The sequence below is a fragment of the Cladophialophora yegresii genome (genome assembly GCF_000585515.1).
Source record: "Cladophialophora yegresii CBS 114405 chromosome Unknown aczIN-supercont1.1, whole genome shotgun sequence".
Classification (NCBI taxonomy): Eukaryota; Fungi; Ascomycota; class Eurotiomycetes; order Chaetothyriales; family Herpotrichiellaceae; genus Cladophialophora; species Cladophialophora yegresii.
Window position 1 is genome coordinate 4,930,323 of NW_006913045.1, and position 26,315 is coordinate 4,956,637.

The following is a 26,315-nucleotide window of genomic DNA, read 5'->3' on the forward strand; positions in this document are numbered from 1 at the left end:
CAGACGGCCGGGGCGGCGTGGCGGCTCACAGGTGAGGTGATGCCTACTTGCCCTGAGTACGGAGTATGCACGATCGATAGGAACCTTGGGCTTGCCGAAAGTTTCTCTGTTATTCCGTGAAGTACCGTGTACCTGTTGGACGAACCGTGCTGACAAGGTTGAGAAATGGGCGTGATGGTAGACACCAAGGTAGAGGTCACTGGAGCTTGGTGGGCATTTAAGGGCTTATGTACGAGTCCCTACCGCCTGGCCTGCACCAAGAGTCACTCACCTTCTCGGACTCTCGTATTGCTCCTCACACGACCAATCTTGTACGAGTGCGCGAGTGTCTTGCAGCCACAAGCATGCTCGGCGGTTCAGCAGAGTCGAGGCGGGGTACAGTAGGAAGATGCCGTCTCTCAGAAAGGCAGTGGTCGGTCGGTCGCGTGCCATCGCCCAAATCCGATCGTCAGGGATGTGGATGAGGCAACCCTCGCTCGTGGTCCATCGTCCGCAATGGTTTCGACGAATGGTAATCATCGACACTGGAATACAGCCCCAGAAACCCGCATGGCGAGCTGTACCCCGCGCTTCCTGTGTGCTCGCCTGCACGGTGATTGACGACAGAGACAATTGTAAGCACCTCTAGCCCTTGCAAGGTCATCGTGTTGGCCTATCAGCGAGAAGAACAGTAGGCCTCAAAGGCAGACAAATGCACTGTCGCTCGTTGGTGGAGGCCCATCTTTTCACATGCAAGTTCCACACCATCCAGATTGTCAGTATCAACATCTTATCACCAACATCGGAGCAAAGGCTCCATTTTGGGCCATCATGATTCATTCGATGCTGCCTCGAGTATAACAATACTGGATCACGCCTGAGGTTGATAGTCACTTCCTGGTCCTCCATACTGGGTCCTTTTGCCAGTTACACACCCGCGTTCATGCCTTTGCGATCTTGCAGACCAGGTCGGAACCAGCGACAGAGTCGCCTTCCTTGACGAGGAGCTCCCCGACCTTTCCGGAATGTGGAGCGCTGATGACCATTTCCATCTTCATGGCACTCAACACCGCAATCGGGTCGCCCTTTTTGATGTCGTTCCCTTCCTTTGCCCTGACTTCTACCACCACACCGGCCATAGGTGCACCAACCTGGCTGCTATCACCCGGATCGGCCTTGGGGCGAGATGTGTTCTCCACGGCGGCCTTGTTGTCGTCAATCGTGACCTGTCGGACTTCGCCATTGACCTCGTAAAAGACTTCACGTTGACCGGTAGCCTCTGACAGCGGTCCCACCGCCAGCAACTTCATGATCAGGACCTTCCCTTTCTCCAGCTCGACGTGGAATTCTTCGCCGATTTCCGGCCTGTTCAAGAAATACTTGGTCGGCAGCACCGAGAGATCCCCATACTTGTCCAGGAACTTGCGGTAGTCCTCGAAGACCTTTGAGTACATGACATAACTGGCGATATCTGTTTCCGCGGTGGTGTTGTATTTCTCCTTCAATTCCTGACGGACTTTTGCAAAGTCGATGGGGTCGAGGTAAAGGCCGGGCCTCTTTGTCATCTTGCGTCGACCGCGGAGGACATTACTTCGTAGCGGTTCAGGGAACCCGCCGTACGGCTGGCCCATGTAGCCCTCAAAGAACTCCAACACAGACTCCGGAAAGTCAAGTTCCTTGGCTTTGGCAATGACACCGTCGTAGTCGAGCTTGTTCGACACCATGAATTGTGCCAGGTCACCGACGACTTTGGAAGTGGGTGTGACCTTGACAATGTCGCCGAGAAGAGCGTTGGCTTGTTCGTAGGCCTTCTTGGTTTCAAGCCACTGAGATCCAAGGCCAAGTTGAGATGCTTGGAAGATCAAGTTGGTGAGCTGTCCGCCGGGAATCTCGTGTTCGTACCTTTTGATGTTAGCAACAAACGGGAGATGAGAGAATGAGCGAACTCACACTTCTGGGTCCGGCCCAGTCAGACCAGCCTCGAATGGCGAGTAGACGAGCCTCAATTGAGACCAGTACTGATCGAGGGCTCGGACGTTGTGGCCATTCAAGCCTGGATCATAGTCTGTTCCCTCGAGCGACGCAAGGATAGCCCCAATGCTTGGCTGGCTCGTCATACCAGACATGCTGTCTGTCGCCGCATCAACAGCATCGGCGCCTGCTTCAGCACAGGCAACCATACTCGCCACGCCGGTGCCAGCGGAGTCGTGCGTATGAACATGTATCGGCAGATCTGGGTATTTGGCACGGATGCTACCGACGAGAATACGGGCAGCCTTGGGCTTCAGAACGCCAGCCATGTCTGCATTTTGATCAGCACGCGAAACACGTATGGGAGGAAAAGAAGCAGACCTTTGATCCCAAGGATGTGAGTGCCAATGTCCACGATCTTGGACACTAAGTCCATATAATATTCCAGGTTATACTTCTTCTTGGGGTTCTGATAAAAGAGTTAGAATTTAACCAATATAAACAGACCAAATGATAGGAAGGGAAAACGACGTATCCAGCGACAGGGGACGTTATATCTGTAAAGAGAGAACCAATATCCCAGAATTTCGACCCAACGACGACAAGAAGGCTGGGAAAGACAGGGGGTAAAAGGAAAGGGGTTGGACATACCAACATATCACCTGTAAAAAGAGTTAGTTAATCGCTTCAACCAGCAGCAAGCGGGCTTCAAACTTACCTGAGTAGCAAATCGTTCCTTCAACGACACCACCGGCCTCTTGCACGGCTCGCATACCGACCTCCAATTGTTCGATGTCGTTAAGAGCATCAAACACGCGGAAGATATCCATCCCATTCTTCTTGGCTTGCTTGCAGAAATGATATATGGCGTTGTCGGGAAGCGACTTGTAGGCGACGCCGTTGGCCCCGCGGAGCAACATCTGGAACGGAATGTTGGGCACCAGCTTCCTCATCTTACGCAGTCGGTCCCAAGGATCCTCGTACAAAAAGCGCATTGCTACATCAAAGGTAGCGCCACCCCAATTCTCCAGGGCCCATGCGTTGGCGAGCGCATGACTTGTGTGTTTGGCAATGTTGCACAAATCAACGGTGCGGACTCGAGTGGCCAACAGAGACTGGTGAGCATCGCGCCAAGTCGTGTCCATGAGGAGGCACCCTTTGTTTGCCCGTACGGCTTTGGCAAAACCTTCTGGGCCCTCTTTATCGATGATGGACTTCCATCCTTTGGTGCATGGCTGCTCGACGTCGATCTCCTTGCCATTTTCGTCAAGGAGTGTCGGAAAGATGATGTCGCCCTTGAACTTGGACTCTCCGATCTGGCCCTTGATACTACTGCCGTTGACTGCGAGATCACCCAGGTACTGGAGTAATTTCTGAGCGCGATTCTGACTGCCAATCAACCTGAACAGCTCGGGAGTATCGTCAATGAAAGTCGTCCAACAGGTGCCCTCGATGAACGTAGGGTGGGTCAGAAGCGAGGCCAAGAAGGGAATGTTGGTCTTGACACCACGGATGCGGAATTCGACCAGGGCCCGGAGCATCTTTCTCCGGACTATCTCGTAGGTGGAGCCATGGCAGGTACATTTGACCAACATGGAATCATAATGAGGGGTAATAATAGCCCCAGCAAATCCGTTACCACCGTCAAGACGAACGCCGTTGCCGCCTGCAGATCGGTAGACCTCGATCTTGCCCGTGTCTGGGGAAAATCCATGCTGTGGATCTTCGGTTGTGATACGGCATTGAATGGCAAAGCCACGGGTGGAGATACGATCTTGGGTCAATCCCAGCTGCTCAAGGGAAGCACCGGCAGCGATCTGGATCTGAGCCGCCACAATATCGATACCTGTGATCTCCTCGGTAATGGTGTGCTCGACTTGAATTCGAGGATTGATTTCGATGAAGTAATATCGGTTCTGCTGGTCGACCAGGAACTCAGCAGTACCGGCATTACGGTAGTTGACCGACTTGGCGAGCTTGACTGCGTCGTTTAGGATGGCGTCTCTCGTTTCGGCGGGTAGATCTTTGGCAGGAGCAAGCTCCACGACTTTCTGGTGTCGTCGCTGAACGCTGCAGTCTCGTTCGTATAGGTGAACCACATTGCCGTGGTTGTCGCCCAGCAGTTGGACTTCAATGTGCTTGGGTCTGTCCAAAAAGCGCTCCACGAAGACTGTGCCGTTGCCGAAAGCTGACTTGGCTTCCGAGGTAGCTCGCTCGAAGGCGTCCTTGAGGCTTTCCTGGTCTCTGACGACTCGCATACCACGGCCACCTCCACCAAACGCAGCTTTGATGATGATGGGGAAGCCGTACTCATCAGTGAATGCCTTGACTTCCTCGAACTTGGCCACTGGACCCTCGGTTCCCGGCACGCAGGGCACATCGCACTTCATGGCCAATCTTCGAGCAGACACCTTGTCTCCCAGCGACTCAATGACCTGGTAGGAGGGGCCCACGAAGATGATGCCGGCTTCCTCGACCTTGCGGGCGAACTCGGAGTTCTCAGACAGAAAACCGTAGCCAGGATGGATCATCTGAACGCCATGTGCCAGAGCAATCTTGATGATCTCCTCCCCAGCCAGATAGGCACCAACCGGGGTGTATTGGCCTCGCTTGCCGATCATGTAAGCTTCGTCCGCCTTCTGTCTATGCATGCCCAGTCGATCCTCGTAGCTGTAAACTGCCACGGTCTGTAGCGAGAGCTCGTGGGCCGTTCTGAAGATTCGAATGGGGATCTCGCCTCGGTTGGCGACGAGGATTTTCTTGAGTTGCATTATGGACGAGTTGGCCCTCAGCCGCTGGTGGACTGAGTGCTCGAGGTGGTGGGATCTACCATCCTCATGGTCTCCATCATTGCCGTTGGTGGCCATAGTGGACGTTGCAGGTGAAGCCTAGCTGCTGGCAAGGGCAGCTTCAGGCGATGAAGCTCGTCCGATCACAGGCAGACCACAATATAGCTGGCAGGAGGGCAGCAGGAGAGGACGGGGGAGGGGTGGAGGAGAAAACAGCTCGGCGTGTAGATCGAGTGTGCAGGACGAGGCTTTTGACAGGATGGACCGCCAGACCACAACCGCTCTTACGTCGACGCCAGGGGAAACAGATAATGGGGAGCACCAAAGCACTATGTCGCTAGAATGAGCTCTGGTCTGACGACGATAAGCTCGAGGATTGGTGGGAAGATGGGGGTGGGACGCTGCACACAGGCTTTTGTAATTAGGTGCGAGATACGAATATGCAGCTGGCTGGCTGCAGAGCTTCACTTCTGTCACCGAGCCGCGGATTGAGGGGCAACAGCCGTGACTGACGCTCCGCGGTGTAGTTTCGGGCTCACCAAGCTAAGCTTGACCGGAAATCCGACCTTCACCAGCAGCGGCGGTGACACGCCCAAACCTTCTCGGCTATGCTCTCAACTAGTTACAGATTGTTGATCGGGATTTTGCGCAAGCTGCCTTGGAGAGCATGATCATCGACAGCGCCGATCACAGTCAACTCCCCGTCAATGTGGGGTGGGCATTCTCTCGCGAGCCTCAGACGCTGCTCCGGCAACAACAACATTGCCCCGAAAAATTGCCTGGCTCACCACCAGCTCCCCAACCTGTTCCACAGGTTTAGAAGCCTCGTCGACGGGGAACGACATGGACACAATTGGGTGAACTGCGCTGGTGCCGTCGTTGGTGGCTGTCTCTCATCTGCCACGCCAGACATCACGGAACCACGTCACCTTGACGCCGCGCTGATAAGGCTCGATAAAGCCGCTTTGCGAACCAGCCTCACGACTCGCTACTCCCCACAATGCATGGCTTGGCACTGGCGAGATAGAGGAATTACAGCAAATGAATAAGTCATCCACTCGCTTATCTTTTACTCGTCGACTTGAAGCATCGAGCTTTGTTTCTTCAGCTGTTATCAGTCACAACTTGATGTCGCTCCCCACAAAAATGGCGGGAGGATCATTGAACCACACTAGCCCTCTAGCTTGCTACCTACGTACATCATACAACAGGGAAAGTGGCGCCTGGAGAATATGCATTGACACCTGTTTCCAGCATGCTCATCGCATTGTTTAAACGCGGTCCTCCCCGTATTTGCTCCCACAAAATCCCATTTCCTGAACAACTCGGATCGCTGCGCTTTCGATGGCGCTCATACCCTTCTTACCCGACAATTCCCGAGGCTAGTCACTCCGCAGACCGGACACCTAGAATGCCCGAGGGAACCCAGTGGGTTGCGGCGTGATTCCATTAGTGTGTCCATACGCCGTGGGCTGTGGTGCCATGGGTCCTTGTGTCAGCATCAGCCGGCTGCCGATGATTGGCGTGTTGTCCTCGGTTTGTTGCTGACTAGTCTCCTTGGCCTTGCGTTCCTCGTTGTCTTTCCGTAGTTGTTCGATGGTTGCGGCTTGCTGGCTCATGTAGCTGATCATGAATGGCATGGTGAAGTCGTTAAGCCCATGTCGCCACGAGATCTCCATCACTGTAGCCAGCGGAATAAGGTCGTAGCACGCGTACAGCATGCCAACGTAGCACTCCCGGCTGCCAATATCGACGAACTGGTGATAGGTCAGTACGACTTCCCTTCATTGAATAGGAGGAACTTACATATCGCAAAAGGTCTTCCACCACCTCGGTCTTGCCAGACATGGCCGCTGTCTCGATAGCATCGCGGAACAGCTTGTCTTGCTTCGACAATGCGATCGACTTTTCCCACCGCTTGTTCTTTCGATAGATCTGAGCTGCAATCTGGCGGAAAAACACTAGTTCGTGTTTCTCAAGACGTTGCGCAAGCTCCACAGCATCGTAATTGTCGTAGTTCTCTACAGAGTCTTTCAGGGTCTTGTAGTCTTCTTCCTCAATGAGAAGATTGTGGATCGCATTGTTGACGACGCGCTTGTTCTGGCCCTGCACATTGAGCAAGAAAGGCTTGATCAGAGGCGTGTTGTCGGATTTCTCAAACATGCGCACGACGCGATTGACATCGATGCGTGGTGTTAGAGCCTGCAGCAAGTCCGTCAACAAGAGGGGCTGCTCCTGGAGATAGTGGTTGAGAGCTCGGTAGTAAATCTCCAAGTTGGCGACCTTGACGATCACGTCTTTGAATGAGTGGTGTTCCCAGGCGTCGGCGGCACGTTCCATCATGGCCAGAGCTGTGGGTCTTCATTAGCCTGTACCAACTGTAATAGCGCTGCGCAGAGACATGAGACTTACCAGCGTTGTCCCATTCGTCATAATGGCAGTACAGGAAGATGAGCTCGGGCCAGAGATGTGCGTCCTCGGTGGCTTTGATCATCTGCCATCATGGTCAGCCTGTACTTTCGGTAGAGCAATAGCCTTCACGTTACCTTTGGAATATTTATGCGACTCCAGAACAGCTTGAGATGCTCCATCACACGTTCAGGATGATATTTGGACAAAGCGATCCCCAACTCTGAAAAAATACCCATGTGTGCCCGTTCAAGACCAAGGCCGGCCTCGAGTAACGAGATTAGCTCCTCGAAGTAGCCTTCTCGTTCATACTGCTTGACAACATCTTGCAATTCTTCGGCGTGGACAATGAGATTGAGACCACAGATTTGAGCCAGGCGGAACTCTTTCTTTGCGACACAAGCCTCATTGACTTGTTTCCACACCTTGACGCTGTTCGCACGTCGAGCACAATCGACGGCATTCTGGTATTCACCGAGATGCACGAGTGTCGTAGCGAGCTTGGCCCAGTTTGAATTGCTGGTGAAGAAAACTTTAGCAGCTTGATGGTAGCCCTCCTCATAGGATTTGTCGCCGCAGGCCTCAACGTCAACGACATTGGCAGAGCGCAAGAAGTCTTCAAGCTCAGGCAGTTGATCGAGCCGGGCATAGCTGAAAGCAAGTGCAGTGTCAATGGCGGGTTCGCGTTGCGTCTTTCTCGCCATCTTCAAGAAACGCACAAGATCCTCATCCTTGCCTGCGTGGGTAGCGGTCTCAATCACTTCATTGTAGTTTGAAGGATCCTGTGCTCTCAGGTATGACTCGATGGCGTCGGTAATGCGCAGGCCATCGAGTTGAGCTTTGGCGACTTTGCTCCAGACTTCTGGCAAATCGACTCTTTCAGCGTACTCTTGAGCACGGTCAATGCTGACAATGTGGTCGACTAGGACATTAGCCGCCGAGACGTGGTCGTTGGTCTTCTCATAGATCGCCAGAGCTTCCTCGAATAAGCCCTGTTGAATGCACGAACTGGCAATCTCTTCGGTGCTGAACTCGTTCAGGCGGGAGATGTAGTCCATGAGACGCCCTTTATCACTTTTCGTTGCTGTCAACAGAAGGAGGTTTTGGAGGCTAGCATTGTCGCTGAAGATTGTTGGCTCAAGAATCAACTTTTCGAGGAGCTCAATGAGTTCCCCGGGCAGGTCGGCGTCTAAGAAGGCTTTGACAGCCACGGCAACTTTGTCTGGCTCGGTACTTTCCGGTGCAGCAGTGGCGATGACTTGGTCGATGAGGGATCTTCGGTGAGGGTTGTTGGCAGCCAGGACGAAACTCCAGACCTCAGGGTCGGCACGTTCGAGAATATAACGTGCCTGAGCGCGGTACATGCCGTTTTCGTTCGTCACGTTGATGAGCTCAATATCATTTTGTCCTTTACGATAGGCGATGAATGCGAGATTCGGATCGCGCTTCTCGCAGTATCTCCCAATTGAGAGTGTATCGTAAAGATCATTTTCTTTCAGGAATTTTTCCGGATCATGGTTCGAATCTTCATCCGAATGAGTTAGCACGGATATAATAGGGCGATCGTAATGACAGGGCAATTTTTATAGGACAAGGATTCCAAAGCTGCCACTTCGACTCTGAGGGCAAAATGTAGGGGCGGTGGTAGATAAACGAAGGAGGGACTGACCGATATAGATCTTGGCGAGCGCATTGTACACTGCAGCTTGCTGATTTCCTGCTGCCAATGTAGCCTCGAGAAAGGGCAAAAGTATCTTGAGACGGTTTTGATTCTCAACCTCAGTGACCAAATCCTGCATGGGGACTGCTGCGGGATCCACTGATGCCAACAGACTCTTGATGATAGACTCTTCGCAATCGAGAGCGAGCAAGGCTCCAACGACGGCTGGCGTCCGCGCAGGATTTATGCGTTGCACATATGCCTCGATGCTTTTGTATTGTTGAGAGCGATACAAGTGAATCACAAGGTCCTTGACAAAGTTGTGTCGATCACAGACGATGATCAATGGAAGCTGTTCAGCTAGACGTGCTTCGATAAGGAAGTTCTTGACTTTTTCAGGGTTCTGCTTCATGTTAGCCTCCCGGAACTATATCGGGACCACTAGCAACTCGGACTCGAGGTAACCGGAGTCAGGTCCTAGGGGTGTACTCACGTAGTGGTTGTTCTCACGAACGATGCGTTCCACTTCCTGAAATTGCTGCATGGTGACCGCAGCTTCGAGATATTTGAATACGACATTCTCGTCCTCGCTGAGGTTCACAATGCTTCCAAGGTAGTAGTAGAGACCTTCTGCGGTGCGGTGCTTCTCAAATAGTGCGATGAGACGACTGGAACCCAGCAGGTCCGAGTACTTGGTAGCAATTTGTACCACAGCCGCCAGGTTCTGACGAATGTTCGATGATAACATTGCATCCATGCTGTCAAGTGACTGTTCGACTGACATGCGGCCGAAATATTGTTGGAGCCACTCCGGGTTGAGCTTGTCGGTCTGAACAATGATGCGCTTGATTGATGCCGGGTCGTCAGTGTTCTCGAGAGCGCGCTGCAGGAGGCCAGCCTGTTCGCAAAGCTGAGCGATTCTCGCCTTGTCATAATGAGAAAACATCTCGTTGCCGAGAATGGCATCCGCAACTTGTGGTGCGTTGATCAGGTTCATCTCCAGAAGCCGAGTCTGTAGAGGTCCTTGCTCTGGTTGGTTATCCCTGAGAGCATCGAGCAGAAAGGCGGTGGCTTGTTGGACCATGTTTTGGGACATGAAGATATCAACAACTCTGCTGATGTCGACTAAAGGACCATCTGGGTTATTCACAAGCTGGGTTGCAAACTCGGCGCCTTTTTCGGGATTGGCACGAACGATGTGCTGCAATAGGCCAGTGAAGTCTGGTTGATAACCTGCCTCGCGCGCGTAGGGGATGACTTCATCAAAGCGACCAGTCTCTGCCAGCGCTGCGACAACCTTGGGAGGCACATTTGCTTCGCGGTAGATTGTCAAAGCGAGCTCGAGGTCGTGCAATCGAACAATGTCTCCAAGCTCTTCTGAAGACTCCAACTTGCCCTCGCTCATCCATTTATCGAGCAAGTTTTTGCGATTTTGGGCTAGGACTGGCTTTATCAGTTCCACACTTTCGTATTTGTTCAGCTTGCCCTTGTCGAGGAGCTTGCCGAAATACTGAAGAATGACAGAGAGTTGTCCAGGTTGTTGAGGTGCACTCTTGAAACGGTTGATTGTTTCTGGAGTCCTCAAGAAACCCCGTGGAGAGTTGGCTGCCACCTCGGCGGCTTCTGAGTACTGGCCTTGCGCAAAAAGTGTCTCAAATTGCTGTTGATAAAGGTTGTCGGCACCTGGCAAACCAGCTCGTGAAGCTAGCTTCACGGCAAGAGACGAGTTTGCAGGATTCTGGAGTAGGTACGGGATAATGGTATTATCATCGACACTGACAGAGAGCACTTGGCCCTTTCGATTGATTCCAACGATGCCCGACGACTCGGAATCTGGCGTGGTGATGAAGATTGTCTCGCTCGAGATTCTGTTCATGAAGATGCACGTGGCGGTCTCGAGGTCGTAAAGATGAATGAAGCCGTACTTGGTGATCATGTAGATGATGCTGTACTTCTTCGAAATCTGCATGGCCACGGGGAAGTCGTTGACTGCTTCATCGGGGAAGTAGACGTCCACAGCCTTCTTGGCGAAGCGGGTGTTGTTCTCGCTGGGATCAATTTCCACCACGTGAAGCTTGCCTTGTCCAGCAGCGTTCCGAACCGCGAAGGTGAAAAGTTTGTGGGGATTGGGATTGCCCTCTGCATGAAAGGTCCCGAATGCAGCAGCATGACCTTCGATATTTTGGGAGATGCCACGATTCTTCGAGTACAGCTGCATAGAGCCCACAACCCGTCCCTCTCTTTGGGAGATGCCGACAATGACCATCCACTGTTCATCATCGTTTACACGGTAGTTGATGATTTGGCAGCCACTGAGGTTCGCGTTCCGCTCGAAGACCTTGACAGGCGCAGCCTGAGTTGGATCGAAGACGTCCCAATGGTACACCGAAGTATCGGTGACCAAGCCCAAGCTTCGCTCATTATACCACTTCCAGAAGACGACATCTTCGTTCATGATTGTGGACTTCAGCTTGGCCTTGGCTCCGAGATCGAAGACCTGGATTGTTCTTCCCTGAGCCTTGAGAGCCAGGATCTCGCGGTTGAAGTGCATAATGGCGCTGTCGGCGCTGATGGCACGCTTGATGACTTCATTGTTGTTCTTCAGATTTATGATTATGACTTGAGGCTTGTCTTGTTCATTAAGTTTCTGCCGTACGCAGACGAAGTGGTCGGATTCTAGTGTCTGCCAGCACGGTCAGCGCAGGATAAGGGTGAACCGAGATCGGCGCACTTACACAGGTGTTGAAGGATATTGAAGCGGGCTGTCAGCGCGAATAAACGTCAGCATTGAAATTCGACATTGGGGGAGCAAAGTGTCGCGCGTCTGTAGATAGCTGGGAATGAAATTGCGGCCAAGGCACGATCAGGGAGGACATAACCATACCGCGATGTCGAGATTCGTCAACTATGATTCATATGTCAGTAACAGCTCGAGCTCCAATAGACTGTCTTGGCCTACCTGAACCAGTTCAGTGAACCGAATTGGCAGCGCCATGATTGCGACCGGCCTGTCGCGGCCTCATACACTTGCGAGGAAGTTGACGGGTCGCTCCGCAGGACGCCAGGTAGAACTACTGGAAACGAAATGGGGCGCAAAGGAGTGTGAGACGAAGAGAAGCGCCTGCGAAGGAGACACCACGAAAGACGTGGCGTGGTGAGCAGACGAAGGAGGATTGCGAAGACGTGGTTTGAATGTTGATTGAGCTCCTGGGAAATCGACACCTGTAAAGAATAAGTGAGCGACCCTGGCGGAACGCTCTGCAGAAGCAGCCAAAAGCAGCAAGGTGCGACGTGCCTGGCTGCTACAGTGGCTCAGTTGGTGCTTGGAGCAGTGGCTCGAACTGTAATTCAATTGGGGGCGCAAATCACGTGTCGGACCGTCAACACCAGGGCGAACCACGAGAGTGTGCCGCGGTCTGCGTCATCGCCGCCAGTCTGGCACCACGAGGTCGTTTTCCTCTGTTCCCTGCATTACCGTTGAAGCCACTTCATTCCCAACTTTACCCCCTTCACTATCCGCATCACAAGTAATGAGCATACGACCACTTATCAGAGCAAATCGCGGACCTCTCCCGTTATCTCTTGGTTCTAGATCGCCGCCGTCCTTGGTCCGTTACTCCTCGTCATCACCCACCAGCACAGCTGTAAAGTCGACCTCCAGCTCAGGGCCAAACCCCGTGAGCACGCACCGTCCCGGGGGTCAAAGCGATCGCCTCAGCTTCGTCCCTTTCCTCCTTCTCTTCCTTGCCAGTAGCGGCAGTTATCTTTTCCTCGTAAAAAGGAGAACAGGTCAACAGAACACAGTCTCGAGTGAGAGTCGCCGGAAAGCACATACCGAAAGATAGAAGATGGCCGCTCCACCTGCAATTGATCCTACATCAGGAGCATCACCACTAGTCCAGCCAAATGTCCCACATGCTTCGACGAACGTCTCTCCTGCGTTTGACCCTCGGAAAGTTACCGTGGTGTACGTCCTGGGTGGTCCCGGTTCTGGGAAGGGCACGCAATCTGCAAATCTAGTGCGAGACTACGGCTTCGTACATCTCTCAGCAGGCGACCTGTTGAGGGAAGAGCAAGACAATGAAGGCAGCGAATATGGTCAGCTGATCAAAGACTACATCAAGGACGGAAAGATAGTACCCATGGAAATTACGGTAAAGCTGCTAGAGAACGCCATGCGCTCAAACATGGGTAGCGAAGAGTCAGGGAAATTCTTGATTGACGGGTTTCCGAGAAAGATGGACCAAGCCGTCTTCTTCGAGCAGTCCGTCTGTCCCTCTCGGTGTACGTTATTCCTCGACTGTCCAGAAGACGTCATGCGTGAGCGGTTATTGAACCGGGGAAAGACAAGTGGGCGGTCGGATGACAATGAGGAGAGCATAATCAAGCGGTTCAAAACTTTCGTGGAGACGAGTATGCCCGTCGTGGATATGTTTGAGAAGGAAGGAAAAGTCGTCAGAGTCTCAGCTGTGGGAGAGATGGGGGAGGTCTATGAGCATGTTGTTGAAGGCCTGGCGTCGATGGGAATATCGCCCTCAAAATGAGAAGCACGATCGATAGAGGAAGGGTGGAAGTTGGCTTCCTGACCTAAATCAGCACTGCCAAGTGCATGCAACGTGCCAGCATACTTAGCAAGCGACTCGGCTCAGGTACAAGAGCAAATCTCTGCGTTCAACGTCGATTTGCACCCTCTTGGGGGTTCAACTCTGTTAGAGTTCTCCTCAGTCTTCGCTACTTTCACTGTCCTCACTCCCATCGATTTCATCGAACCCCTTGAAGTCTCTGTCTTCATTCCCAGGGTCCCCGAATTCCACGTCTTCTTTCGCCTGCAGCATGACAAACGCCTTCAGGCAAGTGATCCTGTTGCTGGTCTCATACGACCCGATTAACGTCCCCAAATGTGAGCCTGGTTCCTGCTTCTGCTCCAGCCTATCGAAGAGACCAGAGAGTGGCACCTGGATGATACGGATCGTACCGTCACTGCTTGCTGTGATGATGACCATGACGTTCTGCGCATCGGCAGTTGGTCGGATAAAGAGAATCTCAAAGTCCTTGATCCGTGTGTTGATACCAGCTGCCTTGCCGCCAACTGTCGCAATCATGGTAGCCTCCGGAACTGATGAGTCTGCTTGGTCTCTGAGGGTTCTGTTTGTGGCTGAGTTCTTCCCGCATTCATAGAACAGAATCCTCCCGTCCTCTGTTGACACCGCCAGCAGACTTACTTCTCTGCGCCCCTCCGGCGTCAACGAAACATAGCACATCTGGTGCAGTTTCGTCAGCGGCGTTGGTAAAATCTTACATCTCGGCTTCGAGTCCTCCCCAAACACAACGGCGCCCCTTTCGAACGCGACTGCAAACTCACTGCCGTCCGGACTCCACCTGATCCTTCGTCCTTCGCCGCTGCTGTACTTTCCTTCTCGTATACTCTGCAAGATCTCGCGATTAAAGTTCAAAACACCGGCTTTCTTTCCTGTCACAAGGTTCCACAATCTCATGCAGCGCTCACCACGACCGACGGTCAACATGAGTTTTAGACTGGGATGCACCGAGAAGTCGTTGATACCGGCGGGCGTGCCGCCTGGCGGTGCAGTATCGCCGCTAGGTTGGCCCTGGACCTTCGGCCGCGGTGCCTTGATGGTGGACACCGCAGCCAGGTCTTTTAGTCGTGTGATGGCGATGGTGTTGTCTTCAGAGCTGGAGAGGAGTTTCGACCTGGTGGGAAAATGTAACGCGGTGATGTGCGACGAATGCTGAAGAAGGGTGCCCAGCTCCCTATTCCTGGGATTCTCGGATATGGTGTTCTTACCCAGAGAGGGCATCGGTGGGAGCTTCTCATTTTCGGAGACGGGGGAGGCGGCGAGATTGAAGACGTTGATTTTCTCATCTGAGCCGCCGGTGGCGAGATACACACCTTGATTGTCTAATGAGTCCTGCTCTGGAAGCGGCGATAGAGCTAGACAGCGTACAGATCCCGCGTGTGCATTGAACAGAAAAGTGTCTGCGAATTGCACGGATGGGGAGGACTCAGATGACGAGAGGTTCAATATGGATGCGGTAATGCCATGCAGAACTCGTTCATAGGAACCTGCCACAATCTGAATCACAGGGACTGTGGTCTTGACATCGACGTGGCCGTTGGTTTTGGCGACTTTAGAAGTACCGTCGTTGCCCAGTCTGCTGGTGCTCGTCGTGGCCGTATCTCGTTTTCTCTTAGCCATCAGGAAATTTTTTGCGGATCCCAAATTTCAAAATTGGAGAAGTCGGCCTGGACGATCAAGTGGCTTGAACAGGATGGGCAGCGGAATTGCAGTCTCTGAGGGACATCGGAAGTCAAGGAGGGATCCTATGTGCGTGCAGCGTGGGAGTAGTGCTGAGGACTCAGTTGAATTCTCGATTGTAGACTGTTGCGAACATTTCACAATAAGGAAAGGAAAAGTCGTTGAAGGTGCCAGGTTGGATGCCTCGTAGTTAGAATTGGTGGGTGGACCCTTTGAGGGAAGGTGCGCCTTTAGGCGTCGATTTGGAGCAGGGCAACCAGTTTAGGGGTGTGCAGCCATCGATCACTTACACCCCCGCCTGGCTTTGCCCGCAGAACGTTTGGTCTCTCTGGTCTCTGAGCTGCACCCGTCCGTGAGCCTGCGGCATCACCAGAACAGCCAACTCGCAGAGGCCACTTACCACAGCGACATTCCGCCTTCGACAGCCACAATCAACAACAACGCGCCCAAACAATTACTTTTGAGATCTCATCCCATCTCGTTTCTGTCGTCTCTGTCTTCTGGCGAATTTTCAGCAATTAATTCGGATGGTTTCTCGTACTTCTCCTCGACGCCGCCGATGCCGATGAAATGCCCGTCGAGCACCTACGCTCGAAGAAGTCTGAAGCACAGTCAGTAATATTCATCAAAAGCCACGAGGGTACTCTTCGAGTATGCCAGCATATACTGATGCAGTATCTTGAATTACAGACGCCTGGTGCAGTCAAGAAAGCGCAAATTGAATGAACTCTTCTCCATCAGTATACCAACCCATGACCCGACCTACAAGCAGAAACTCCAAGCCTTTCACGATGCGAACGATCTGGAAAAGTATGCATTCCTTGTCGCTTGCACATATATACCATCCTTCCAGTTTGCATGAATTTTGTTGCCTGTTTGGTCGCGTTCTTACAGCTTTACAGAGGTTGCCGCTTCGACGAGGGCACGCTCCCGCCTCTATCCCATATAGTACTACGAGCTCGAAAGTCTGTACCAAAACAACCACATACAGCTGTCTCGCCGGCCTCAGCCACTGGACAGCAACCGAGATCCGTCTCAAAACCCAGTGCACCGTCGTCGCCAACACCGAAACCCAGTCCCAAACCAATCGCAGCGACACAACCACCGCTCACACCAAAGCCGCTTGCAGGGAATAAGCGCGATGAAGTCGTGACATCCGTAAATGGGGAAGATCTCGGACTGGGCAACCAAGGGGTGGCATTGGTGGCTTTGAATACGCAAAATGGCGAAGTTGGTGCAAGTCCAGGCAGAGTCGACCGGCGGTCAAAATCTCCTAGGGTCCCGGCTGTCGTAACGACTGCTACAGATCAGAGGGACGGTACTCTTCTCGAATCCCTTGGCGCAAGAACAGGCACTGCGTCCTCGGCGGTCGCGGAAACACGTCCTTGCCCGCCAGTCGACCATCGATCAAGCCGGACCCCTCCTCGTCTTGCACCGATTGCACCACCTGCTGATCCTCAATCTTCTCCGGCCTCGACCAATGGTCCGGACTCCTCAAATACTCCGGCTCCGGATGCTGGCTCTCCTGGCACGAGTCCTGGAGTCGATGTTGCGCCCACCGTATCTTTGGTCCCTCATGCTAGCAAGGCTATGGATACTGGCCAGCCTGGTACAGAGCCAACTCCTCCGCCTCAAGATCCAGACAACCAGCACAGCGCAGTCAGGACAGAAATTCCGTCTATTGACGTCGAAATGACTGGTGTAAACGACGTAGGATCTATCAAATCGAACTGGGCTGATCAAAGCAAGCTCCCCGCGGAGCCATCCAAAATCCCCAGCCCTCAACGACCAGCGATGCGAATAGACACGCGAACAGAGAGTGACTCTTACTTCAAAGCACGACCTAGCGGTGGTTTTGTTGAGAGTCCTGTCCAACTGACGGGCATCACCCCCAGGCGGAACGTCCCAGCAACTCCATCGGTCGAGGAGCCGCCAAAACGTGCGACGCGAATATCTTCTGGTGTTTTGCAGAAGAAGTCTGTCTCTGAGATTCTTGGTGAGACACCGAGGACGACAACCCCCCAGGCAGATTCTCCTCGTGAATCTTTCAGTGCCACAACCCCTCAGGGTCGAACAGCTGGACGGGACAAGGATCGGAGTAGGCTATCAACAGTGGTCTTCGCTAAGCGCGAGAAAGCGGTTGGCGGTGACGAGGAGAATCTTGAGGTGGTGCCATTCAAGGGTGAGGCACAGCGCAAAAGTCCTGCGGATCGAGACTATCTCTACACTCTCTTTGAGAACAAAGCGCACTCTATGTCGCGACAAACATCGATGTCCTACTTGATCCAGAATGCACACAAGACGTTGTCGACTTCGGATCACCTCATTGAGTACGAGCTATCTGCGGAATGCCGAATACTGAAGCGCCTATATCAGTTACAGGAGAAGCAACGCTGGGCTCTGAGGCAATACAAGCGTGCGGAAGAAGTTCCGAGGCCAACCTCTCACTGGGATTTCTTGTTGGACCACGTAAAGTGGATGCGCACAGACTTCAAAGAGGAGCGGAAGTGGAAGATGGCTGCCGCCAGAGGCCTTGCAGAATGCTGTGCCGATTGGGTTGCAAGCTCTGCTGAGCAACGGCGGCGCCTGCAAGTACGAGTCCGGCCACCAAAGCTACTTTCCGAACCTCTCATCTCTCACGATGTGGCCATGGAAGACGACCCGGTTGCGAACCTGTCGTCACAAACAACTCCTGAATTGGTGCCTTCTAACGAGGATGATTCCATGAGCGAGGACATTGCAGAACCTCGAGATGTGCAGATCTCTAGCGCTCCTGCCGCGTTATTCTCGTTGGGCCCGTCGGACTTTAACTTCGCTGTCGACAAAACACCTGCACTCGACAAGCTATTGAACGAACTACCGCTCTACGGACCCTATGGCGAACCCGACACGTCAAAATCTACCCTGGCGGAACGGCTTGATGCGAAATGGAAGACCGATATTGTACCTGTTTCAAGATGGGCCACTGAGAAATTGCCAGTCAAGGACCACAAACCTCCGTTCAAACAAAGTCGATACGACTATGACCTTGAACCTTCGCCAAAGAAGAAGCCGGAACCCCTGCCACCTGAAGAGACGAATGTCGCACTTTTCATGCCTGAGAACAAAATCATTAGGGATAGGATACATCCAGGCCATTCATTCCGTCCGCCATCGGATCATCCAATGCCTACACAGGCCTTTTTCGAGACAAGATCGTCGTCGCAATGGACCGCGGCCGAAGACGACGAACTCAAGCGACTCGTCAAAGACTACTCCTACAATTGGTCACTTATCTCCAGCTGCCTCACCCCTCCGAGCCTGTATACTTCTGGTGCTGATCGTCGGACGCCATGGGAATGTTTTGAACGATGGATTGGATTGGAAGGCTTACCCGCGGATATGTCTAAGACGGCATATTTCAAGACCTACTCCGGCAGAATCGAAGCAGCAGGCCGCCACGTGGCTGCTCAAATCGAGGAGGCTCAGCGCAGAGCGGGCGCCAACGTCCAGATCTCCGCGCGCCGGCGAACCACGCAGCCCGTCAAAGTCGAGCGGAAGAGAACACAGCGGCACCTTGCCATGCTCGATGCCATGCGTAAGTTGGCCAAGAAGAGAGAGACGGCTTTGCAGAAACAGCAACACCAAGCCGATCTTGCAGCGATGCGCAAAGTCAACGATGCAAATGTGCCGAAACCGTCCTACAAGACCCCTGCTGAATTCTCGCAGCTTAAGCAGGAGAGGGAACAGAAGCTTGCCGAACGACAAGAGATATACCGGCAGCAACTCATTGCTCACCAGCGTGCTACCGCACAGCAACAGCGAACCCAGAACGGTCAGCCCAATGGTCTCCCGAACGGTATGCCCGCTGCTGCACCTGGAATGCGCGCGCCCTCGATGGGTAGCATGCCAGGAATGCCGAATGGCAATATGCAGATGCCCAATGGTCATCGTCCCCATCCAGCCATGATAGCCGCAATGCAGGGAAATATGCAGTTACCGCCAGGCATGATGGCGCCGAAGCTCACGCCGCAAATGCAGGCACAGATGCAAGCCCAAATGGCCGCACGTGGCGGCGTGACTTCACCACAGCAGATGCGGATGTTGCAGGAGGCTACCCGCGTGCAACAAGAACAGCTCATGCGCCAAGCTCAACAAGCGCAGAATGGTCCTCACTCGTCTCCCAACAATCCTCATGTTGCGCTTGCTAATGGTCACGGCTTGAACAATGCCGCCTACCGTGCGGCGATGGCTGCCGCTGCTAATGGCAACGGATCCCCGTCTGGACCGCTCAACGGCAGCTCACCTCGACCCAATACCGCTAATTCCGGGCAAGCTTTGTCAAGCGGGCACGTTCCTGTCCTGACTCAGATCGCAAACAAGATCCGAGAACACCACCCTAATCTCTCGGACGAAGAAGTGCAGCGTCTGGCATCGCAACAGCTTCAGACGTACCAACATCAAGCGACCCAAGCCGCGGCAGGGCATACGAGCCAAAAACGTCCGCAGCACAACCAAGCCGCCCTGAACGCAGCCCTTGGAGCCATGAATGCCGGTAACAATGCCTCGGCGGCTTCTGCTAACGCCGCCGCCGCTGCTGCTGCCGCGGCCCAGCTCGGGCACCCGGGCATGATGACCAACGAGCAGGTCCAGCAGTACAACCAGCGCATCCGCATGCAGCAGGCCCAGCAGCACGCGCAACGTAACCTCCAAGCGATGCAGATGCATCAGCAGCAGCAGCAGCAGCAGCAAATGGGCGGAGGGATGCCGAATGTCAACGGCATGGCCGGCTCTCCGGTCATGAACATGGCTCGGCCCGTGAGTCAGCATGCCACCAACCCTCAGGGACAGATGAGTCGTAGCGCGACACCGCGAGATCAGCGGAGTGGGAGTCAGAGCGGTCCCAACGGCAACGGTCCTGCAAACGGGCAAGGGCAAGGGCAAGGGCAGCAAAGCAGTCCGCGACAAACGGCTGCTCAGAGTATGCAAACCTAACCTAGGGAGCCAGCGTGGAGCCGAGGGAGGGCATTCTCGGCGTACTTACTTATGTATAAGAGACTACAGGAGCGAGTATTGAATTGCATGCAGTTTTGATCAATTTCATTACCCTTGATCGCATGAGGAGTGAGTGCCTGACTCCGTCTCTAAGTACGCTACGCACGCTTCTGTGCAAGGCCACCGAGGCTTCCGCAGGCGTATTCTTTCTTTCTTTCCTGCCCATCTTTCATGGCGTCGCTCACGCTCATGCCGTTGCTCGTGCTCATGCTGTTGCTCATATCAAGCTAGCAGCTTCAAGCAGCTGTTTTTTCATCCCACGTCGGACTCGTATTTTTCTGTTACGTTCCCTTTCCCCACGTTACGCTGCCTTGCCGTTCCCTGCAACAGCAGTATGTTACGGCTCCTTGATGGCATTTCTCTGCAGTTTGCGCTCCAAGGCATCAAGGACCAGATCCGCTCCCCAGCGCGCCTGCAGGTGAGAAGTATGATGATGCATAGACACCTAGTCCCCTCCAACCTCAATCTCCCGCTGCTGATTTTGCTGGAGATCACGGTCCCCCCGATCCCTATCGCGCTCGCGGTCACCACCACCGCCGCCACCACGTCTGCCGCCCCTTCCTCCACCTCCGCCGCGACGTTGTTGACGCTCACCTCGATTGTAGCCTTGGTTGTCTCCGTCCCGATCACCGTATCCGTTGGCACGCACGGCATCGTCACCTCCGTTCACGCCTTCTCGCAGGAACTTCTCCCTCTCGCTTCGCACGACGGTCAAGACGCTCTCTAGACTGCGGCGCCAGACCATCAATCGGCCTTGGATCTCCGCCCACTGTTTCTCCCCGAACACTCGGTATGTGGCGCGCTGGACGAGGAACTCGCCTTTCATCTGGCTGAGTTTGCCTTCGACCAGGCCCGTGCGGATGGTGTCAATGACCCACATCTCGACATCCTCGCTGGGGATTTGGAGCGCCTGCGCGATCTGTGCGTAGGGGACGCTGCGCGTGGGGGTTGTGGCGGCGATTGAGGAGAGTGTCAGGAGACGGATCTTGTTGGCCAGCACGTCGGCTGCGGAGTCTGGGATGGATAGGGAGGAGAGGGAATTTGTCTCCAGAAAGTCGAGGTACGCGGAGTAGTCATCACTGGAGAAGATCTCCAGCAGATCGAAGAGCGCGGCGTCGCTGCGGCGGAGGGCGATGACGGCGTCGTTGTCTGTGAGGGGTGTGAAGTCTGTGATTGAGGGGTTCGTGAGTGCTGTGATGAGGGCGCGGCGGGCAAGTGAGGCCGAGTCCTCGTCTGAAGCGTGTTTCGATTCGATGGTCTGCAGCGCTTGCAGAAGGTATGTATATTCTAGATCGCTGTTGCCTTGGGCGGAGGCCACGTCCGCGACGGCGACGAACAAGGTTCGGGCGTCGTCATCGTCAAGGGACCAGGACTGCAGCCAGAAGGGGATGTTCGTCTCGAGTTGGGGTATCAATGCCTCGAAGGCCTGCGTACTAGAGGTGGCGCGGATGACTTTCAGGATGGCCAGGAAGACGTGGTAACGACTTTCGCTGGCGGGTGAGAGAACGTTGAAGATTGTAGTCAGGGTCTGCACGGCGAGGGTGCCGCCGTAGACGGGGGAAGATGTGACGGGGTGCTCGGAGAGGTAGGCGCAGAGTCTCGCGAAGATTTGGTCGCTGATATTGGATTGAGTAGCGAGCGAGATGAGGAGGTTGTATGCTGCCGTAAATTCTGTGGACTCCGTGTCAGGTGTCTCACACTCTCAAGAGGACGACAGGATGGCTTCTTTCATACCTCTCTCTGGGGCGCCGTTGAGAACCTGTGCCCGAGTGACGATCTTCTTAAGAACCTCATTTTTCTGATTTTTCACAGTGGACTCGTCCACGCCTCCCTCTTGTGACTGCTCCGATTCTCTGATGCCGGCTAACAGCTCTTGGATTTCTGCTTGCACGCCGTTCCCGTCGGCTTTGGCGATGTTGTCGACGTACTGGGCAAGTTCTTCCGCAAGTTCGGAAAAGGTTCCCTCGATGAGGAGGGTATTTGTGGGCGCGGGCATGATGGCAGTGTTGCGAGGAAGGAGGATGCTGTCGAGGCCTGGAGGAGAAAACTCTATGCGCAGGTTAAAGGCGCCGAGACGATGGCACCTTTGGTTGAGTGCATTTCATAACCTGCTCGCCTTGTCGATAAAGTGGAAGTGGCTCTGCGAAATCTTGGCGGCGCAAGCGGCGTGAATCTGCGAGTTTCCGTAGTGGGTGCGAAGACCATGCCGCTTTGAGGTCCTAAGAACATAAATCTGTAAGGTTGTGAGTGCGGAGTCCATGCCGCTTTAAGATCCCAAGACATCCTCGCGACTTAATTTACCCTCATCTCAAGTTGCGCTCACTTCGACTCCCTCCTCGACTCGCTCTTCGTACGAGGTACATAGTACTCTCCTTGTCCCATTATCTTTTATGAATCTACTGACTGTTCTCTACCGAGGTCGAAAATACTGGTCATTGTCACTACGCATGCCGAACCTTCCGAGGAGTAGTTTCCACTTACAGAATGCCATCGGAAAGGACTACTCCGGGACGATGCCATCCGCGGGATACTCGACCTTTGTAGGATAAATATCGAAGAAAGCAGGTGTTTTTTAGCCAGTCTTGATACTTGCACTGTCTAGGCGAGGGGCGTCAGCATGAACTACAGCCCTCCAAATCCAAAGGTCGTGTCCGCCATGTGATGTCGTTTGTTGAATCCGTGACACCTCTGGCAAACTGTGCTCTGCTTCGACGCTCGTGAAGCGAAGCTGCAAGACTTCGTGAACGGTGGAAATTGACTGATTCGAGGCAAGCTGAATCTGACAAGAGCATTCAGGTTGATGTGTGGTGGAGAGGCAAACATCGTCAGCTGAAAGAAAGCAGCGAAGACAGGCAGCAAGAGTGGCGTTGCATTTCTGAGGGTGCACGGCCAGTGTTCTTCTTCAATCGTCAAAGCGAACTCAGTGAAATTAATCGGAACCCGTTAGAATGCCCGCTATATCCGAAACATGCTCAGAACACATCATCCGCAGCCGTTATTGCTCCAGTACCCGGGACTGGCACGGCGGTATTGTTTTTCGCCGCCATCTCATCTTCGATGAACACTCCAAGTCCAGCAAATGCCCGGAGGAGACATTCATCCATATACTGTCCAAAATCGTACCCCGCCGCAAGCATCGCTTCCGCCGGCTTTCCTTTTGCACGGGCGATGTAGCTGTCCTTGACTTCGTAATAGTCCATCTTGCGTGGCATGCCCATGAATGGATCGTAGGGTGCCTCCGCTTCTCGAATGACTTTCTTCTTCAAACCCTTGATCAGACCACTTGGGTCTGCGATGGTCGGATCGACGTCCTTCTTCTTGGTGGGCTTCTTGTCCGACTCGGTCAGAGCATCATTCGAATCCACTTTCAGGCCGTTTGCAATGGCGTATTCCTTCAGCTTACGGTTCGTGGCTGCCACATCTGTGCGGAGCACCAGATTCATGATCATCTCTTCTCGAAGTTCCAGAAAGTCGTCGTAGTCGCGCTTGGTCTCAAATTCTTCCTCCTGACGATCAAGTCTAAATGGGTCTGGTTAGCCATACCGTGTCAGACAACACCAAGCTGGGACTTACGTCTTGTTGACCCTCTTCCGGATCTCGACCTCGCGCTCGATCTTGAGGTCCTCGAACGTTTGCGTCCGCCATTCTCGTTTCCATAGGCTAACATGACATCCGGCTACCGGACACTCTGCTTTACCCGAGGAGAAGTTGCGGTCCACGCAACCTTCACATATTCGGTGGTAGCACTTGGTATTGATCTTGAACCGAAGACCAGGGTGCGTCCGAGGATCACTTCCGCAGACTGGACACTTGTTCGGGGCTAGTCCGACCAGAGTCAGTACATATTCGCTGGACATCCCTTATGCAGGCTCGATCTCACGGTTCAGCTCATCGTCATCCATGACAGAGTCTATCCCTTGTCAACGCTTCTGCGTCTCTCGTAAGTTTCTCCAGAGTTACGGACTTCACGAGCTGCAAGTATGAATGTGCTCTCCTGGCTTCATCTTGCGCCGGCATGGATCCGATAGCAGATCTTTTTGGATGCGCATATGAAACTCAGGTGACAGCAATGTGAACAAAGCTGGAACAGAGCGACGCGGTGGCAGCAAATGGCTTATGTAATTTGAAATGACAAATCTTCTGAATGTGGCGTACAAAATTCCGTACAAGGAATTCTTCAATCTTTAGTCACTTCCAATTTACCGTGATCTCGTCCTTGCGGCCTTCGTCATTGGTGACTCGAAATACACCCGTGTTGTTGACCTCCCCACAAGGGTGATGGACGCATCGGCGCTTGCCCGCGTCGAGCGGCAGCGAGCAGAGCTGGAAACCAACATCACCAAACTCCGCAAAGCGCTGCGACACTGGCAGGCTCTGGAGATTGACTATGAGGGACTTCGGGAAGAATTCTTAGGTCTCCCTGAGGACTCTTCTCCCGAAGAGTGTCTGCAAGCTGCCAAAGACTCAAAGCCTGAACTTGTGGACGAAAAGGAGCTACAGGAGCTGCTGCTAGACACCAGTTCCCGTCCTCGTCGTCCTACCAAGTTGGTTGAATTGCTGTCGAAACGGGTTGAGTATGTTAGCCGCAATATTAACACGGTCCGCAAACAGTTGTCCGATGCGGAAAAGAAGCGTAATGCCCTTCTCCTCGCTGAAGAACCGAACCACCAGGATGAGGCTGGGCTTCCTATGGCCGAAATCACCGAGGAGCTCGATGACGAAGGAAATGTCACCTCAAGCAAAGTGCAGACTCCCGGCTCAGATGCCGCCCGACTGGTGGATGTTTTGAAGAAGGCTGGAGTAGAAGACCTAGAAGACTTGAATGGCACCATAACCAAGGTTTCCCCATCGAGCAACCCTGAGGACGCTGCAAAATCTCAATCACAGAATACCGTCGACACCGAAAGTCAATACACAAACTTATCGATAGACGAGCTACCCACGAATTCCAATGATACACCCGATGAAGCCGAACTACGCCGTGAGATGCTGCAATACTCGAGGGGTTTGGATGAAATAGGAGCTATTGTGGCTGAATTAGAGCTTGAAGAGGAGACATCTGATGTCGTGGATGACGTCGATGGCGACCTTGATCTGGACTTAGACTCCGAGATGGACACCGAGGAGGAAACCGAGGAAGATTCAGAAGATGACAGCGGCAAAAGCAACCGAGGGCTGTTTCTCTCCCGAGGATATCAGAAGAGAATGGAGGAGCTGCAGGAAAAGCTGGGTCTGAAGAATGTTGGCCGTGGGCTTGGGGCACAGGTCGCCATTGATCAACTCCAGAAAGAGCAACGGCCGCCTGCAGCTGAAGCTGCACGAAAGGCGGCGATCTTAAGAGATGACCAGTCTAAGAAAAGTAGCTTGAAGCCGGCGAAGAGCGATCTTGCGGAAGCAGAGTCGACCAAGAGAAGGTCTGGGAGAAAGAAGGTGGCGTTCTCTTCGGAACTAGCCATTGCTGCTGAGAACCCTCCTACCACCATTTCCGAACCCGCGAAGATATCTTCAGGTGCGACAGAAAGGCTACAGTTGCGGCCAATCAACGACTCTGTTGTCGAACGAGAGGCAGGTGAGGACGACACAGAGGCTACCGCTCCGGCTCCTCCTGCTCCAACAGCCGCAAAACAGTCACGCTTCAAGGCCGCACGTCAATCTCAGCCACAGACGCTGATGTTTGCTGCGCCGATGGGTTTCCCCAAGGGGAAGCTTAAGGACAAGTCGACACCTCAACCTCCCTCTAAAATTGTTTCAACAACTCTGGTTGAGCGTCCTTCGCCGAAAGCAACCGCAGCCCCCGACCCAAACAACTTTTCCGACCAGGATCACCAACGCGAAATAGCAAGAGACTATCAGCAACACCGGATCAAGCGCATACTTGCCCAAGAAGGCGGATTTCTTGGAAATGCTGAAGAAGGTGAAATAACACCACTCGAGGACGAAGAGATCGGGAGACGCGTGAGCAGGTTCAAAGCTGCTCAGATCAGACGTTGATAAGAAAGGCGATGAGTTGCATCCAGTATCTCGCGTTTAGAACTGTCAAGCACGATACCCTGATCGAAGTAGCCCACCCTGCACCCAGTTCCCTTGACACGCTTTCTGTCCTGCTTATGCTTTACCCCTTGTCAAAGTTCCACAGGAGTTGTGCATAAATCCTTCGATGACAAGAATTCGTAGCTTCCATCTACTTGTTCTTAC

The 26,315-nt window shown here is 53.4% G+C and overlaps 8 protein-coding genes across 8 annotated transcripts; 3 read left to right on the top strand and 5 right to left on the bottom strand.

Moving 5' to 3' along the window:
* Positions 1–920: 920 nt before the first annotated feature.
* On the bottom strand, positions 921–4,817 carry A1O7_01780 (pyruvate carboxylase; the record flags this gene model as incomplete). Its single annotated transcript, XM_007755816.1, has 4 exons — positions 921–1,881; positions 1,930–2,281; positions 2,332–2,419; positions 2,643–4,817. 4 exons carry the CDS (start codon positions 4,815–4,817, stop codon positions 921–923), a joined length of 3,576 nt encoding a protein of 1,191 aa, XP_007754006.1.
* A 1,328-nt stretch (positions 4,818–6,145) lies between these two features.
* On the bottom strand, positions 6,146–11,803 carry A1O7_01781 (clathrin heavy chain; the record flags this gene model as incomplete). The annotated part of the gene is made up of 9 exons (XM_007755817.1): positions 6,146–6,496; positions 6,546–7,090; positions 7,152–7,233; positions 7,286–8,673; positions 8,818–9,211; positions 9,302–11,491; positions 11,544–11,570; positions 11,693–11,713; positions 11,768–11,803. The coding sequence occupies 9 exons, from the start codon at positions 11,801–11,803 to the stop codon at positions 6,146–6,148; spliced, it is 5,034 nt and encodes a 1,677-aa protein (XP_007754007.1).
* Positions 11,804–12,656: 853 nt separating this feature from the next.
* On the top strand, positions 12,657–13,352 carry A1O7_01782 (cytidylate kinase; the record flags this gene model as incomplete). Its single annotated transcript, XM_007755818.1, has 1 exon — positions 12,657–13,352. The coding sequence occupies one exon, from the start codon at positions 12,657–12,659 to the stop codon at positions 13,350–13,352; it is 696 nt and encodes a 231-aa protein (XP_007754008.1).
* Positions 13,353–13,529: 177 nt separating this feature from the next.
* On the bottom strand, positions 13,530–15,026 carry A1O7_01783 (uncharacterized protein; the record flags this gene model as incomplete). The annotated part of the gene is made up of 1 exon (XM_007755819.1): positions 13,530–15,026. One exon carries the CDS (start codon positions 15,024–15,026, stop codon positions 13,530–13,532), a length of 1,497 nt encoding a protein of 498 aa, XP_007754009.1.
* A 1,752-nt stretch (positions 15,027–16,778) lies between these two features.
* A1O7_01784 (chromatin modification-like protein VID21) lies at positions 16,779–20,060 on the top strand (the record flags this gene model as incomplete). Its single annotated transcript, XM_007755820.1, has 1 exon — positions 16,779–20,060. The coding sequence occupies one exon, from the start codon at positions 16,779–16,781 to the stop codon at positions 20,058–20,060; it is 3,282 nt and encodes a 1,093-aa protein (XP_007754010.1).
* Positions 20,061–20,565: 505 nt separating this feature from the next.
* On the bottom strand, positions 20,566–22,116 carry A1O7_01785 (uncharacterized protein; the record flags this gene model as incomplete). The annotated part of the gene is made up of 2 exons (XM_007755821.1): positions 20,566–21,791; positions 21,855–22,116. The coding sequence occupies 2 exons, from the start codon at positions 22,114–22,116 to the stop codon at positions 20,566–20,568; spliced, it is 1,488 nt and encodes a 495-aa protein (XP_007754011.1).
* A 976-nt stretch (positions 22,117–23,092) lies between these two features.
* A1O7_01786 (uncharacterized protein) lies at positions 23,093–23,977 on the bottom strand (the record flags this gene model as incomplete). Its single annotated transcript, XM_007755822.1, has 2 exons — positions 23,093–23,639; positions 23,694–23,977. The coding sequence occupies 2 exons, from the start codon at positions 23,975–23,977 to the stop codon at positions 23,093–23,095; spliced, it is 831 nt and encodes a 276-aa protein (XP_007754012.1).
* A 421-nt stretch (positions 23,978–24,398) lies between these two features.
* Positions 24,399–26,111, top strand: A1O7_01787 (uncharacterized protein; the record flags this gene model as incomplete). The annotated part of the gene is made up of 1 exon (XM_007755823.1): positions 24,399–26,111. One exon carries the CDS (start codon positions 24,399–24,401, stop codon positions 26,109–26,111), a length of 1,713 nt encoding a protein of 570 aa, XP_007754013.1.
* Between the last annotated feature and the right edge of the window lie 204 nt (positions 26,112–26,315).